The sequence below is a fragment of the Struthio camelus genome, chromosome 2 (genome assembly GCF_040807025.1).
Source record: "Struthio camelus isolate bStrCam1 chromosome 2, bStrCam1.hap1, whole genome shotgun sequence".
NCBI classification, from domain to species: domain Eukaryota; kingdom Metazoa; phylum Chordata; class Aves; order Struthioniformes; family Struthionidae; genus Struthio; species Struthio camelus.
The window spans coordinates 172,816,527-172,830,605 of record NC_090943.1 but is presented as its reverse complement, the minus strand read 5'-3'; the positions used below and the strand labels follow the sequence as shown (position 1 = coordinate 172,830,605).

At 66.6% G+C, this 14,079-nt stretch overlaps 1 protein-coding gene across 3 annotated transcripts in view; it reads right to left on the bottom strand.

Annotated features, from left to right (window-relative positions):
- BOP1 (BOP1 ribosomal biogenesis factor) overlaps positions 1-14,079 on the bottom strand; it is a 73,449-nt gene that overhangs the window by 889 nt on the left and 58,481 nt on the right. For all 3 annotated transcript variants that reach the window (XM_068933583.1, XM_068933584.1, XM_068933582.1), the window contains exons 4-14: positions 6,421-6,575; positions 6,002-6,119; positions 5,793-5,894; positions 5,184-5,396; positions 3,817-3,978; positions 3,387-3,467; positions 2,929-2,998; positions 1,730-1,862; positions 1,076-1,256; positions 597-885; positions 220-304 (exon numbers count right to left, since the gene is read on the bottom strand). In XM_068933583.1, the coding sequence (XP_068789684.1) occupies positions 220-304; positions 597-885; positions 1,076-1,256; positions 1,730-1,862; positions 2,929-2,998; positions 3,387-3,467; positions 3,817-3,978; positions 5,184-5,396; positions 5,793-5,894; positions 6,002-6,119; positions 6,421-6,575 (1,589 nt within the window). The remainder of the gene's footprint in view (positions 1-219; positions 305-596; positions 886-1,075; positions 1,257-1,729; positions 1,863-2,928; positions 2,999-3,386; positions 3,468-3,816; positions 3,979-5,183; positions 5,397-5,792; positions 5,895-6,001; positions 6,120-6,420; positions 6,576-14,079) is intronic.

Genomic DNA, 14,079 nt, shown 5'->3' with positions numbered 1-14,079 from the left:
GTGCTGGGGCAGGACTGCTGCTCCTGGGACAGCCCGATGGGGTCCGTCTGGGCCTTCCCCTGCAGCCAGGCCCCTGGAGAGGGAACATCCCCAGGAACAGGCCCCGGGGCAGCTCAGGAGCGGCGGGGCACGGCTAACCAGCAGGCTACACATGGGGAGCCCCCCTGCAGGGCTCTGCTCCAGCAGCGAGCGCGAGGCCAGCCCGGCTCAGGGGCTCACCGCAGCAGCTGGTAGGGTCTGGTGGAGAGGTCCAAGTCAAACCAGGCCAGCTTGCTGTCGTAGCTGCCGCAGATAATGTTGTCACCTGTGAGAGGGAACAGGGCGTCAACAGGGATCACCAGCAAACTTGCATGACATCCTGCCAGCACGAGCCTCTCCCAGGCCCTGGCTGCACCTCTGATGGCCTGGACTGAGTGGGATGCTCCATCTCGGCTTGCTGGGTCACCCTGAGCCTGCTACCTCACTGCAGGGTGCCAGGTCATGGCCAGGCACACGTGAGGCAGGCACAGCTTGAAGGAGGGCAGCTGCGGGGCTGCCGGGAGCGGGGTGCAAAACAAGGCCCAGCAGCTCCTTGGGAGAGCACAGAGGCCACGTACCTCCAGGGTGGATGGCCATGCTGGACACCCACTTGCAGTTTGTCATCAGCTTCTTGGTGAGCTCCTGCTTGAGGAGGTTGTAGACGCGGACGTAGCGCTGAGTGGCCACGAAGAAGTAGGGCCGGATGGGGTGGAAGAGCACGCACTGCACCAGCCCCTTGCTCTTGCGGAAGGGGTTCTGGCTCCAGCGCTTGCTGGTCTGGTGAATCAGCACTTGCATGTTGCTGTTGTCAGCCAGGACGCTGGCGAAGTAGTCACCTTTGCCGTGCCAGGTCACCTGCTTCACGGGCTGCAGCGAGCGAGGGTGGAAGACGGTCACTGCCAGCCAGGGCCCCGCGCCCGCGGGATCAGCTCCCAGCACTTGCAGCGCTGGGGCTCAGCCCCACCGGGCAGGGACTGCCCTGCACCTTCCCCAGGGAATCACCCACCCAAGCACCCGCTTCCCCAGGCAGCTCCCTGCGAGGCCTCTGTGTCCGTACCCGGCTATGCTGGACGATCAGCCGGATGCCCTTGCTGTGCTCCTCGGTGGTGGCCACAACCCACTGGACGGGCTGCACCCGCTCCTCCTCCGGCGCCACGTAGGACTCCAGCAGCTGGTCGGTGGCCCCGTAGAGCAGCTTGTCCCCGAGGCTGGGGTTCACCAGCAGCACTGACTGCTCCCTGCAGCAGGGGAGAGCGCACGTGTCAGGGCTGGGGCAGACGTGCCAACCCCCTCGGCAAGCCCTGCAAAGTCACAGGATGGCCCCAGCACAGGGCCAGGGCGGCTGGGAGGGACATGCGGGAATCTGCGAGCCTGCTGGGCCACTCTAGGCCTGGAGCCCTCAGGCTGGAAAAGAAACAGATGAGGGAGGACGTGATGGTGCCCTGTCATAGCCTGAATCCCCGGGACAGGATGATGGGGACTGACTGATCCCTCCTCAGCGAGAATGGGGGCCACCAAGTGAAGTGGAAGGCAGAGACGGCTTTGCGGATGGCCTCGCTGCAGGGCCGCGAGCTTGCAGGCACGCCATGGCAGCTGGACAGGCTTTGGAAGCGGAAATCCAGCAACTGTCCCCCCCCCGCAACCCCAAGGCTCAGGAAGCTCCTGAGCTGCTGACAGCTGGAGGATGGAGTCTATCAAGTGGGTCACTCACACGGCGATGGCCACCAGGCAGATGGTGGGGTTGGGGTTCCAGGCGATGCTCTTCACCACGCCGGCCACGGGAAGGGTTTTCATGCAGCGAGCCGTGCTCACCTCCCAGAAGCGCACTGTGCAGTCATCGGAGCCTGCGGGACAGGACACGATGGACCTGGGCCGGGGGCGGCACGGCTCATCCCGAGGGCTCTGCGCAGGCAGCACGGGGCTCCGGGGCACGTGGCCGACCCACCTCCGCCAAGCCGGAGGTCAGAGGCCTGACCCTGCTCGCGGCCTCGGAGCATCGCGAGCCGCAGGAGGGATGCAGCAGCCTCCCCGCCGGCGCTCCCCTTCCCGCCGCAGGCCTCGGCGCCTGGTTCCCGGCCCAGCTGCTGTGCTGGCGGCCTGCCCGCCCCAGCCCCGGCCCGGCCCGGCCCGTCTAGCTCCGCGAGCGCAGGCCCGCCTCCCTCCCCGGGCAGGCTTTTCCGCCCGCCAGCGCGCAGGCAGCGGCGGAGCAGGTAACCCGCGGCGCGCGCGTGTCCCCGCAGGTCGGGTTATTTTTAACGCCTGAGCTCAGCCACTTTCCCAGCCCCGGGCCAGGAATTCCACGTTGTGCAACTGACTGACAACGGGGGCCACCGGGAGCTGGCAGCCTGGAAACCCGAGCGCTATAAAAAGCACATGTGCCTTGTGGGCTATTAAACTGCCATCTGCTCTCAATCTCCAGGCTCCGGCCGGCCGCTCGGGGCTCCTCCAGTCACTCTCCAGCCTCACTTTCTCCACTGCCGAGTGGCGGGAGAGACGCAGGCTCCTGGGTGGGTCCCGAAAGCGGCTGGAAAAAACCACCGACCCTGCTGGAGGCAACGCTCCTTCCCGCAGGCCTGAATGGTTCTTGCCTCCCAGCTGCTGTGGGCCACAGGGTGCCGGCTCAGGTGGCCGAGCGGCTGCCAGGGACGGGTGCCGGCACCCAGGCTGGGAGCCCGGTGCCTGGGCTTCCTCCGCAGCCCTGCGGCGCGGCGCGCGGCCGAGCAGGGCTGGCAGGATCCCCGCGCCTGGCAGCTCACCGGGGCGCCGGCTCTCGCGTGTGCACGTGGCGACAGATCGGCTCCCCCAGCCCACGCTGGCACCGGGCGCTGCCAGGCCCGGCTCCAGCGCCGGGGCCGGGCCAGCGGCACGTGACATGTCCTGGATCCCCCAGTCTGGGGCGTAAACCCTTACCTGACACCAGCCACTGCCCGCTGGGAGAGATGCTGAGGCACCGCACCAGGCTGGTGTGCCCGCGATAGACCTAGGGAGGGAGATGGGAAGGGGGTGAGGGTCCCCATGCAGTTCAGCAGGCTTTTTCGGTTGGGGGGGGGGCACTCCCTGCACTGCCACAGGATCAGAGAGGAAGGAGGAGGCCGGGGGCTGGTTGTGTCTAGAGGAAGGCAGGTGCCTGTACCCCAAAGAGCCCCATTTTGTGCCCGGCCGTGGGCCCCCGCTCCTCCCCGGGGGCACCCCCCTGCTCTGCCCAGCCGCGGAGGCGCTGAGCCCGGTCCTGCCTCACCCACGGCAGGTAGGGCCCCGCTGCGGCCAGGCTGGTGGCTACGGGGACATGCTGTGTCTGACCAGGAACGGCTTGGGCACCTCCAACCGGGCGCGCGCATGAGCCCCCACGGTGCCGCGCGTAGATTTACCAGGGCCTGGGTGGTGGGGAACGGCTGCAGGTCCCGTGGCTTCGGCAGCTTGGGGATCAAGTCCTCCGGGTCCACGTTCACCTGCAGGAGACGCAGCTCGTTACCCACATGGGGGGACCCCAGGCTGTTCCCAGCCCCCCGGCACACCGCGTGGGATGGTGCTGCTGCCCCACGGACGCACAGCGTGAGGGTGGCAGCGCCCCACAGCCCCGGACAGGCAGGCACGGTGGCTGCCGCACGTGCAGGGATTCAGGCCGGGAAGGGCCGGCTCTGGGCTCTGGCCCGGGAGGGAACCACAGGACAGTGCTTTCGCCAGTGTCGGCACGGCCGCAGCCCCAGCTCAGCGAGCAGGGCCGGTCTGCAAGGTCTCCAGGACAGGGGCCGTGGTGGGGGGATGCTGGGGGCGGGGGGGGGCACGAGGGGCTCTCACCCGCATCTTCCTCTGGCGTGGGCAGAGGTAGAGGTCCAGGCAGCGCTCGAAGCGCTCGTGGATGAAGCGGGAGTAGGCAGGCACTGCCCGCAGGCACCGGTACTGCTGGGGCACGAAGTTCAGCTTCCGCTCGGCCGGCTCCTGCTGCTCCCAGGCCAGCTTCTGCGGGGCAGAGGGCAGCCCAGGTCAGCTGTGCGCGCAGAGCGCTCCCCAGCACGGCCAGGTCTGGACGGACCCTCCTGGACGGCCAGGTCCTGCCGCCCCCCAGCCCCAGCGCATCCCCCTCCTGAGCCAAGTGAGAACATCCTGCAGCTGGTTTCCCACCTGCCCCACTCCGCCCTCGGAAGTGGCGTCAGGATCGCGCCAGTCTGCGAGACAGGAACCGTCACACCACGCTTACCCCTCTGCCCATAGCACCTCCATGTCTGTCTCTAGCCAGGCCCTCCTCAGCCTTCCTGGGTTTTCTCACCAAGACCGGTGCCCTGTCCCCTTCCTGGTGACCCTGTGCAGCCCCTGCTCCAGCCTGAACATGTCTCTCAAGGCAGTGAGCCAGGAACATACCTAGGCGAGGTCTCGGCAGCATGGCACAAGGACACCCCTGCTTTCCTCTCCTGCCCGAGCTCACTACGGTCCCATTCACCTTTCTCAGGTACTTGGGACTCCCCAACGGACTGTGGTTCTCTCTGAGGACCATGCTTTCTCTCGCCTTCCATAATTCTCTTCTCAGGGTCTGTTTTGCCCACGGAAAGCCCTTCAGGTTGGACCAACAAGTTGGCAACTGCCCAGATCCCCCACATCACGCGTTTCCTTCCCAACTTGAGCAGGGGCCCTGCTTGCACTGCTGCTTAGTCTCCTGGCACCCTCCCAGCTCACAAGATGATCGTGAGCCTGGCCACCGAACCCGCAATTTCCCATCCCTGCTCTCTGAGCTCTGAAATCCCCTCTTGCCAGGCTCAGGTGCAAGTGCAGGGAGTGCAGCTTCTCCTTCCCCCAGGCTCTGGCCACTCACCCCATTTCCGGGTGACCTTCCTCACTAGTGACACCCAGTACTAGTTTAGTTTGGAGGCTGTACCTTGCTGTCTACCTTGATGCCCGCTTCGCTGCGAGGCAGCCCCACTTCTCTTTGCACCCCAGGGGCTGAAGAACCTTTGCTTTAATTTCTTGGCAAGGTCTCGACTCACCTTGACATAATGGCAATTTTCATGCTGTCTTTCTGATGCCCCTCTGACATGCAGCATTTCCCCATCTCCCAGCACACAGGGCACCGCAGGCAGCACAGGGCTCTCTGCACCCAACACCTGTTGAACTCCCTATATGCCCACTGCTTTCCTCCACCAGCTCCTGACCCCTCACAGCCCGCCCCATACCTCCTCCTCGCTGAGCAGGTACTCGGGTGGTGGGTTGTAGGACTCCTCATGCCCAGGCAGCTTCATCTTGGGGGCTGGGACATGCATCTTGTGCCGGCCCAAGATGGAGTTGGGATCCTCGTGGGCCCAGAGGTCATAGTAGGTAGGTGTGTCCTCCTTGGGCTTGCGTGGCTTGATCCAGCCCATCTTGATGGCATGCACTAGCTTGGAGACCTGTGGGGCAGGGACAGGTCAACCCCGGGAGCCACAGCACTCTGTGAGCTTAGGGAGCAGGATGTGTGCGATGTGAGGAGGGATACTAATGCCTCCGAGGCAGCGCACAGCTCTGCAGGCCTGGGGGCCCAGCGTGGGGGCTGCAGAGGCCTGAGCACAGCTTTATACACGCACAAGAACTGCTGCAGCAGGAAGAGGCACCATGGGGATGGCGGTGGATGTGGGTGGGCCACAGCATGGATAAGATAGACAGCTAGATAGGCCTGAGACGGGGAGGCAATCACCAGCCTTCAGTGCTGCTGCCCACCTGGGGACTTCAGTCACAGGCCTGGAGCTTGGCTTTGTGCCCCCAGCTCCTCTAGGCCAGCCCACCCGAGATGCCACCAGACCTCTCACCTTCTCCTTCTCGATAAGGGAGGGGATGAAGCTCCGCTTGTCTGCTGGGCGATTTGTCACAGGGTGGATCATGACCTCGTGGCTGAAGAAGTCAATAGCCGGCTGGGGAGACACAGATCCGGGTGGCTGTAGCAACTGCGCTGCCCCAGCTTCTTTTCTGGGGAAAGTCAGTGCTAGGAGCCACTGCAGAGGGCATGCCACAGCCCTACCTCGTAGGGATCGAAGTGGACGTCCCCAAACTGCCCTTTCTGGAGCCGATGCACCAGGTCCACCTGTTCGTCCGTCAGCTTTATGTCTGCACCGGTCATCTTGTCCTGGACCGTTCGCCTGAAGGGAACCAAACGAGACAGAGCTAGGGCTGGACTGCAGCGTCCGTCCCTTGAAGGTGAACATGAGCCCCACTACCCTGAGGCCCTGGGCTCCCAAAGCCGCCCAGCGCCAGCAGTCCCATCAGGAGACCTCAAGGTCTCTAGCCTGTGCTCTGCACAGGGCTCCCGGAGAGTCGGGGTGTTCTCAGTCCCCATCAGCACACGTGTGGACACATGCACTTCAGGGGCTGAGCGCACGCCTCGCAGAAGGGCAAGAGGCACAGCACATCGCACACTGCCCTGTGCCCCTCCCTGCTCACCAGTAGTCAGGGTTCTCCATCTTCTCCAGGAACTTGTCCAGCTCATCCTTGTTTCGGATGGGCTTGTAGATCTTCTTGCCCTCCAGGTCGTAGCCGATGTGTGGAAAGTCCTGGTACCACTCCATGGGGATGTTGCCCACTGTGTTGCGAATATCCTGGAGGAGGGCGGATAAAAAGGCAGCATGAGGGCAGTGCGAAACACGCAGCTTCAAGCAGCTGCATCCCTGGGTGCCAGAGGGGGAAATGAAGCAGGGCGGGAAAGGGAGGGACAATCTACCCTCCCTCCCCAGGTACAAGCTGACGCGAAGCACGGCTGCTCTGTGCCCTCCCAGCGGGGCGGAAGCAAGCGTCCAAGCTGGGGTCACTCACCAAAGGAAGAAGGGTTTAAAAAGCCTTTCGTGGCGTCACACCTGGAGCCAGGGTGAGGGCACAGCTGAGCCCAGCTCCCGGGGCGAGAGCCAGGCCGGGCTGTGGGACAGAGAGGGGCTGGTGGGGTCAGGCAGGAGCCCCGGGCCGCGGCGGGGAGCAAGCACCCGCGCTCTTGCCGGCCTCTCCCCAGCAGCACTCGCGTTACAAAACGCAGAGACCCCCGTCCCCAATTACAAACACACTGGGAAGAAGGTGTGAAGGTGACCTGTGCCCCGTACACCCCGCAGTCGGGGTCACCCTCACCCCGCGGCACCATCTGGTCCCCATAAACACTTGCAGACTACACAGAGCCTCCCAGGGAAAGGCGCCAGGAGCCCCCAGAAGGCAGAGCTGGCGGGAGCCCCCAGGGCCACGCCGGACCCATCCATCACTCCCCGAGCACACGTCAGCGCAGGACGTGCGCCGCCCCCCCCCCCCCCCGGGGGAATCGGCCAGGAATTTCCCCATCAGCATCGGTAACGGCTGCTGCGGCCCCCGGGAAGCCGCCCGCTACGCGCACCGATGCACGTGGCTTTGGCTGGGGTGAAAGAAGCGGCTCTGGGCTACCTGCCCTTCGCCCACTCGGGGAGCCCTCGGCTGGGGGGACGGCTGAGACTGCAAGGGCCTCGCGGGCTGGCCACGGCACAGCCTCCGTGTCTGCCCCAGCGCGGCCAAAGCCCGCGGATGCCCCAGTCGCAGGGCGGGTACAATGCTTGCACCGGGCACGGTGCGAAACAGCTCTTGGCCAGGCAGGAGCTGGCGGAGACGGGTGCTCAGTGGTAACCCCTGCCGGTAGGCAGCCCCGGGCTGCTCTGTGTCCTTTGGGGCTGGAGCTGCTGCCTCACCTGGAAACAGGATTTCAGGGGCGGGCAGGCAGGCAGCAGCCCCCAGCTCCCCGAGGGGCCGTCGGGCAGAGGCAGGGCTCGCCAGGAGCACAAGGCTGGGCGCTGCCGGCCCACCACGCGGTACGCCAGCTCAGGCTGCCCATAACGTCCGAACGGGACGAGGGCGTCTCCAAGGCGTCGGTGACAGCCTGATGCACGGCGCCGACTCTTGTTCTCCGTGCTGAATTTGACACCGAAGCTCCCACACAGCAAAACGAGGCGCGCTGGCCAGACAGGGATGTATTGCAGCGGCGACGGCAGAAAAGGCGGCGGGGAGCCGCGATCCCCCCGGAGCAGCCCGCAGCCAGCTTTGCCCGGTCCTGGCAGGGACGCGGGCAGGGTAGGACACCAGCCGTGGGGCGGGCAGCGAGAGGGCACGGAAGGATCAGCAGCAGGTAAAGTCCACCAGCTGACGGGATGATGACATGGGAGCAAGGATGCCAAACGCTCGCCTGGGCTCTGCAGCCCAGGGCCGGGGCAGGCTCTGCTTTCTCTTACCCTTTTCTCTATGTGTGATGGTCCCGTCACCTCGATCATCATATGCTACAGCTACGCTCGCATAGGAAAAGACCAGCGAGCGGACGGCTCTTCAGCCTTGCACCAGCACAAGACGGCTCGCTGCAGCCCGCCGGTGCAGAGATGCGTTCGGCGTGGAAGCGAGGCATGTATTTTTAACAGTAAGGGCTGCGGCGCAGGGAGCGCTCCCTTGCCTGGAGCCTGTGAGCCCAGACTGGGCGTCTCTTCCTGAAGGCCTGCTCCAGCTCAGCCAGGAGCTGCGGACTTGACGCAGGAATCCCTGGGCGAAGCTCTTGCCAGGAGGACAGACCGGATCGCAACAGTCCCTTCTGGCATCACAGGCCTGGAACATTTTCCCCTCCCGTACGAGCCCCAGGCTCCCATGTTTACGCAGGCGCTGCTGGCCGCGACGGAGCGCACCCCAGGCTTCACGCCGTCGGGGCACCCTGTGCCTCCGGCCCCGCTTGCGCCCCGGGGCCCGGCCCGGCCCCGAAGGCGGAGGCGACCGCAGAGCGCGTGCCGGGAGGTGGAAGCGCAGGGAGAGGCTCGGCGCCCAGGAGCGCTCCTGCCCCGGAGGAGAGGACGCCGGGAGGCCCCGGCTGGAGCCGGCTGCTCTGGAGCAGGGCGCAAACCCCAGCGCCCCGCAGTCAGGACAGAGAGCAACGCCGGACCAGGGTCTCGGCAGGGACTCACACGCCTGGGGCGGCCACAGAAGCAAGGCCGGGCTGTGGCCCGCTGCACGCAGGACGCAGGACGCGTGTCCCCCCCGCCGCCGTGCTGAGAAAGGAGCACGTTCCTCCCAGACGGAGGTCCTTCGCGGCGGCCCCGTCCCAGCAGCCGGCCGGCCGGGCGGTTAACGCATCGCCTCCAGCGGGCGGGCGAGGGAGCCTGGAGCCCCCGCGCGAGGGACTGCCGTCACTCAGCCTCACGTCTGGAAGTTGTTCTTGGATGGGCCCTGGGCATTCCTAGACGCACATTCCTGGCAGCTGGAGCGCTGCATAGGAAAGATTCTTTGCTTGAAAATATCCGGTCCACGTGGAGGAGAAAGGGGACGGGGCAACGTCAGCCATCCCACCCTCCACACCCCGGAGGCGGCAGGCCTGGGCGGCTGGCAAGGTGCTGAGCGGCGGGGAACAGCCGGACAGAGGGATCCTGGGACGGCGGCAGGGCGATCAGGCTCCGGGGGCGGCCGCGCCGGAGGCCCCCGGCCGCCCTTGCGGCGGGACAGGCCTGCTCGCCTGCGGGGGCCCTGGCCGAGCCCCAGGGCCCCTCCGCGGGGCAGGCAGCCTCAGGGCGCAGGCGCAGCGGGCGGCTGCAGGAAAGCGCCCCTGGGCCCGCAGCGAGCGGAGCAAGGCAGCTCCGCCTGAGGCCAGACAGAGGCAGGTTTAAAAGGGCTCATTAAACCCCGCGGCCCGGCGCCTGCCTCCGAGGAGCGCAGGCGAGCGGCACCGCCGCGGGCAGCGGCCGCTCTGCAGCAGCGCAGCGGCGGCGTTGCAGGCACGCGGCCCAACTCCCCGCAATAAAACCGTGGCAGGGGATGGAGGGCGGCAGGGATCTTCAGGCTCACCCGCCAGGGCTGTGCAGCCGCGGCCAGCCAGCAGCAGGCTCCCGCAGCCGAGCCCGCGCGACGCTGGCTCTGCTGACCCGCTGGGGCCGGGCGACGCACCGGGGAAGCGTGCAGGAGCGCCACGGCGCCCGGGTCCGGGAGGCTGCCCGCACCGTCCCCGCTGCCTTGGCCTGTTCACGAGGGGGTTTCCCAGGCAGTGCCAGGCGTGGTGCTCCGGCCAGGGTCCGGCACTGAGAGCCACCCGCACGCAGCACGGCTCTCCCCTTCCTGGCCTAAACAGGCAGCAAGGTGCTGCCCCCGCTCCACGGAGGAACTGGGACTCGGGGCGATGAAGGTGCTTCTCGCTCGCCGGGAGGGCTAGAGCAGGGACCGTGCCGGGGCACCGCACATGGTAAAAGTTGCTAGAGAAAAGCAAGATCATTAGGAGAGCTAAACAAAAGCAGACGCCTACAGGAGTCGGCGCTCCCAAAGCACACATGCTAAGCACCCACCGCTGTGCAAGGAGATGACAGCGGCTTGGATGTCAGAAGCGGCTCAGGCTGCTGCTGGAGCGTGGCAGCGCGCTGCAAAGGTGGGAAACACCGGCTAAGAAGGGTAACGCCCGGCGCGGCGCTCCTGCTGGGAACAGGCCGTGGGGCGACACGCTGCTCACCGAGGCAACGGAGGGGAAACCTGCGACCTTCACAACAAATGGCAGCTTTCGGCTTTGGCTACGTTAAATTGCTGCACATCAGCCCAGCACAGAAACAAAGTGCATTAGAAGGCAGCGACAGCGCTGTGTCAGGTGAGGAGGGCGTCCTAGATCCCCCCTCTTCCGCGAGGGGCCTGCGAAACACCTACCCTGAAGACGGACCAGAGCAGCAAGCGTGGGGAGCAGCCGAGGAAGAAGAGCGGATCCTGCGCAGACCCCCAGACCTCCGTCACGCCGGGCCGTGGCAACGCTATGGGCAACGGCGTGGGAGATGCTGCGCCGAGCTCGGCAGGCCACGGGGCCCCTGCGCGGACGGAGCGCGAAGAGCGGTGGGGTCTCGCCTGGCCGCCCCGGTGCGGTCCGCAGGCAGCAGGGCCGGAGCTGCCGCTCTGCCTGGGATTTCCAGTCCCCTCCTCATTAAAAGCAGCAGGTGTCCCTCCTGCAGGCGCATCAACGCAAGGTGAGAGCCGTCCGAGGGGGCTCGGCCCGGCCGACCCCGCTGCAGCCCCCCGAGGCCGCAGGATCTGCAGCTGCTCTGCAAGCGGCCGCCGCCGCTGCGACGCGTCGTGCTCCGCAGCGGGGACGCGCGGCGGGAGCTCTGCCGGGCTGCGAAGCGCATCTGGGCTCGGCGCGCGGGGAACGGCAGGCTTTCCGCTGCACGCTGCCGCTCTCCCAGCGCCCCGGCGGGGACAGCGCTTCCCGGAGGGCCGTGCCGGCCTGCAAAGCGATCGCGCCGCAAGCGGCCTCCAGGCAGAAGTGCGCGAGCGAAGGGCACCAGGAGCCCAGGCGGCGCGGCTCGGCACGAGGGCTGCTGCAAGGCCGGCCGCGCAGAGCGGCGACGGAGCGGGCTGCGGTGCTGGCGCTGCTGCCGCGCCGCCCCAGGGCCGGGGAAGGCGAGAAGGGGAGCCAGGCGCACGCAGCCCCCGCGGCGGAAACGGGAGCCCCCCAGCGAAGGCGAGCTGGGGAGGGAAATGCCCAGCGCACACAAGAGGGCTGTGAGCTCTGCCAGCGCCCGGCGCGGCACTCCTGCCCCAAAACCTCCGGGGGCCTCGAGGGCACCAAGGCCCAGCAGACCTCCCCGAACCGCTCGGCACCTTCGACCGGCACAGGCAGGGCAGCCGGATCTCTTCCCCGCCACGGCGGGGTGAAGCGATGCACAGCAGGTCACCAAACTCCTGGGTAACAACTTCCAAAAGTGAGAAAAGAAAGCCCAAGGGCTGGGCACGGAGCTGCAACGGCTGCTCTGCCCCAGCCTGGAGCTTGGTGAGCTCCCTACTAGTTTGTGTCAGGGGTGGAGACTCTGGTCCCATCAGAGGGACCTGGGCAGGCTGGAGACATTGGCAGAGAGGAACCTCCTGAAGTTCAACAAAGGCAAGCGCAGGGTCCTGCACCTCGGCAGGAATAACCCCAGGCCCCAGGACAGGCTGGGGGCTGACCTGCTGGAGAGCAGCTCTGCCGAGAAGGACCTGGGAGTCCTGGGGGACAACAAGTTGACCATGAGCCAGCAATGTGTCCTTGTGGCCAAGAAGGCCAATGGGATCCTGGGGTGCATGAGGCAGAGTGGTGCCAGCAGGTGCAGGGAGGTGATCCTGCCCCTCTCCTCAGCCCTGGGGAGGCCTCACCTGGAGTACTGTGCCCAATTCTGGGCTCCCCACGACAAGAGAGACATGGAGCTCCTGCAGCGAGTCCAGCAAAGCAAAAAAATCCCTATGAAGATGAGGAAGGGACTGGAGCATCTCTCCTATGAGGAAAGGCTGAGAGAGCTGGGCCTGTTCAGGCTGGAGAAGAGAAGGCTCAGGGGGGATCTGATCCATGTGCACAAGTATCTGTAGGGAGGGTGTCGAGAGCACGGGGCCAGCCTCTTCTCCGTGGTGCCCAGCGACAGGACGACAGGCAACAGGTACAAACTGAAACACCATCAGTGTTCAGACCATGCCAGCTCCCCACCAGGCAGGAAAGCAGCCTCACCTCCAGGCAAGAGGAAGAGGAGTCGGCCAGCAAGCCTTCCTCTCTTTTATCAGCCTGGGCAGGGTGCGCAGACCATCCTCTCCGCCAAGACGGCACATTGTTCCTTGGAACAGGATCCCTGCAGGATGGATTTCCAGGGCCTGGAAACTGCGGGAAGGCACATTTTAACCCCTGCCTGAGAAATACCGACGTAAGCCTGCCCACCAGGACTGAGGGCCTCGCCAAGGAAGGGAGGTCTGGGCAGCCGAGCGAGCTGCACCGCCGCCGCCCCGGGAGAAGGTCAGGCAGCGCTTGCTGCAAGGGCTCCCACGTGCCTGGCCCTGGTGGGACAGGCTGACGGCTCTGACGAGGGCCCAGAGCAGGCTGAGAGCACCTCCGTGTCTCCAGGCCCATGACCTAACCCATACAATTAGGCAACCCTGCGGCTGCTGCACCAAGCCTGGTGCGACCTAGGCCAGGTCACAGGGCTCTCCGCCACGAATCCCTAAGCTCACCTGCAACGTCCCTAAGGCAGAGAAAAGCCGGTGTTTCCGCTGGTGGCCAGTCTGGGCGCAGACAGTCGGGATGGCCCTGCACAGCGGCAGCCCGTCTCTGGCCCGTGCAGAGCTCGCCCGGGTGGCGCAGAGGGCTCTGCCCCAGCTGCTTGCGTGTGCATCACGAGGGGGAGCGGGGGGCCGGTTTGCAAAGCCGGTCCTCCAAGCAGGTGCTCGTTTCACTGGGCTGGGCAGAGCCGCCGAGCTTCTGGGGACAGGAGCGGGCCCCGCGCCTGCACGCACCCATCGGCCCACAGAGACATCAATGCCGTTTGTGGTATCCCAGGAGGAAGTTAAAGCCGCAGGCGCGCCCCAGGCAGGGGCTGCAGCTCCGGGGGGGGGGGGGGGGGGGGGTGGCGCTGGCGGGCAGCCCGGCAAGGGTTAATTCCTCCCTCTCTGCCCCATTAGCAGCAGCAGCAGCAGCAGCGGGAGGATGGATTTGCTCATGCTGCGGGAGGGGAGGGAGCGCTCTCAGGGGCTCGCTTTACAAGGGCTGAGCCCGGATGGGCTCCGCGGCTCGGCCCGAGCCCCCCGTCCCAGGGGCCGTGCAGCCCCCTTCCCCGGCCCCTCTCGCCCAGCGGGACCCCCCCCCCCTCCGCGGGCGGGCAGCAGCAGGCGCACGCTGACCCCACGCGCGCCGGGCTGGGGGAGCCCGCGGAGGGTCCTGGCCTCGCGTCCGAGCTGGAGACCGCCGGGAGCCCCCGCCGGCGGCAGAGGAGGCCGCCCGGGACGCGCGCGGCCGGGCCGGCGGCGAGGCCTCGGCTCGCAGGTGAAACCCGGCGAGCGTGTATCGCCCCGGGCTGCCTGCCGGGCCAGGGCTCTGCCTCGGCTGGCTGCGGGCCCCCTGCCCACAGCCGCGCTCTCAAGGGTTAAGGCCCCGCCGGGATGCGGGTGAGCTCAGGTAGGCGTGCGTCTGAGCGGCTCCCACTTGGGCGAGCGAGCGGGAGCCGAGCAAGCGGGGCTGCTGCTGCGCGGAGGAGGGGCCTGGCTGACCACTGCTGCTGCTATAAAACTCCCAGCTCCTGCCACACTCAGCGTCTTAAGATGCACATGTGTCGGGAGAGGAAACGCCAGCTGTTGCCGTGAGGAGCC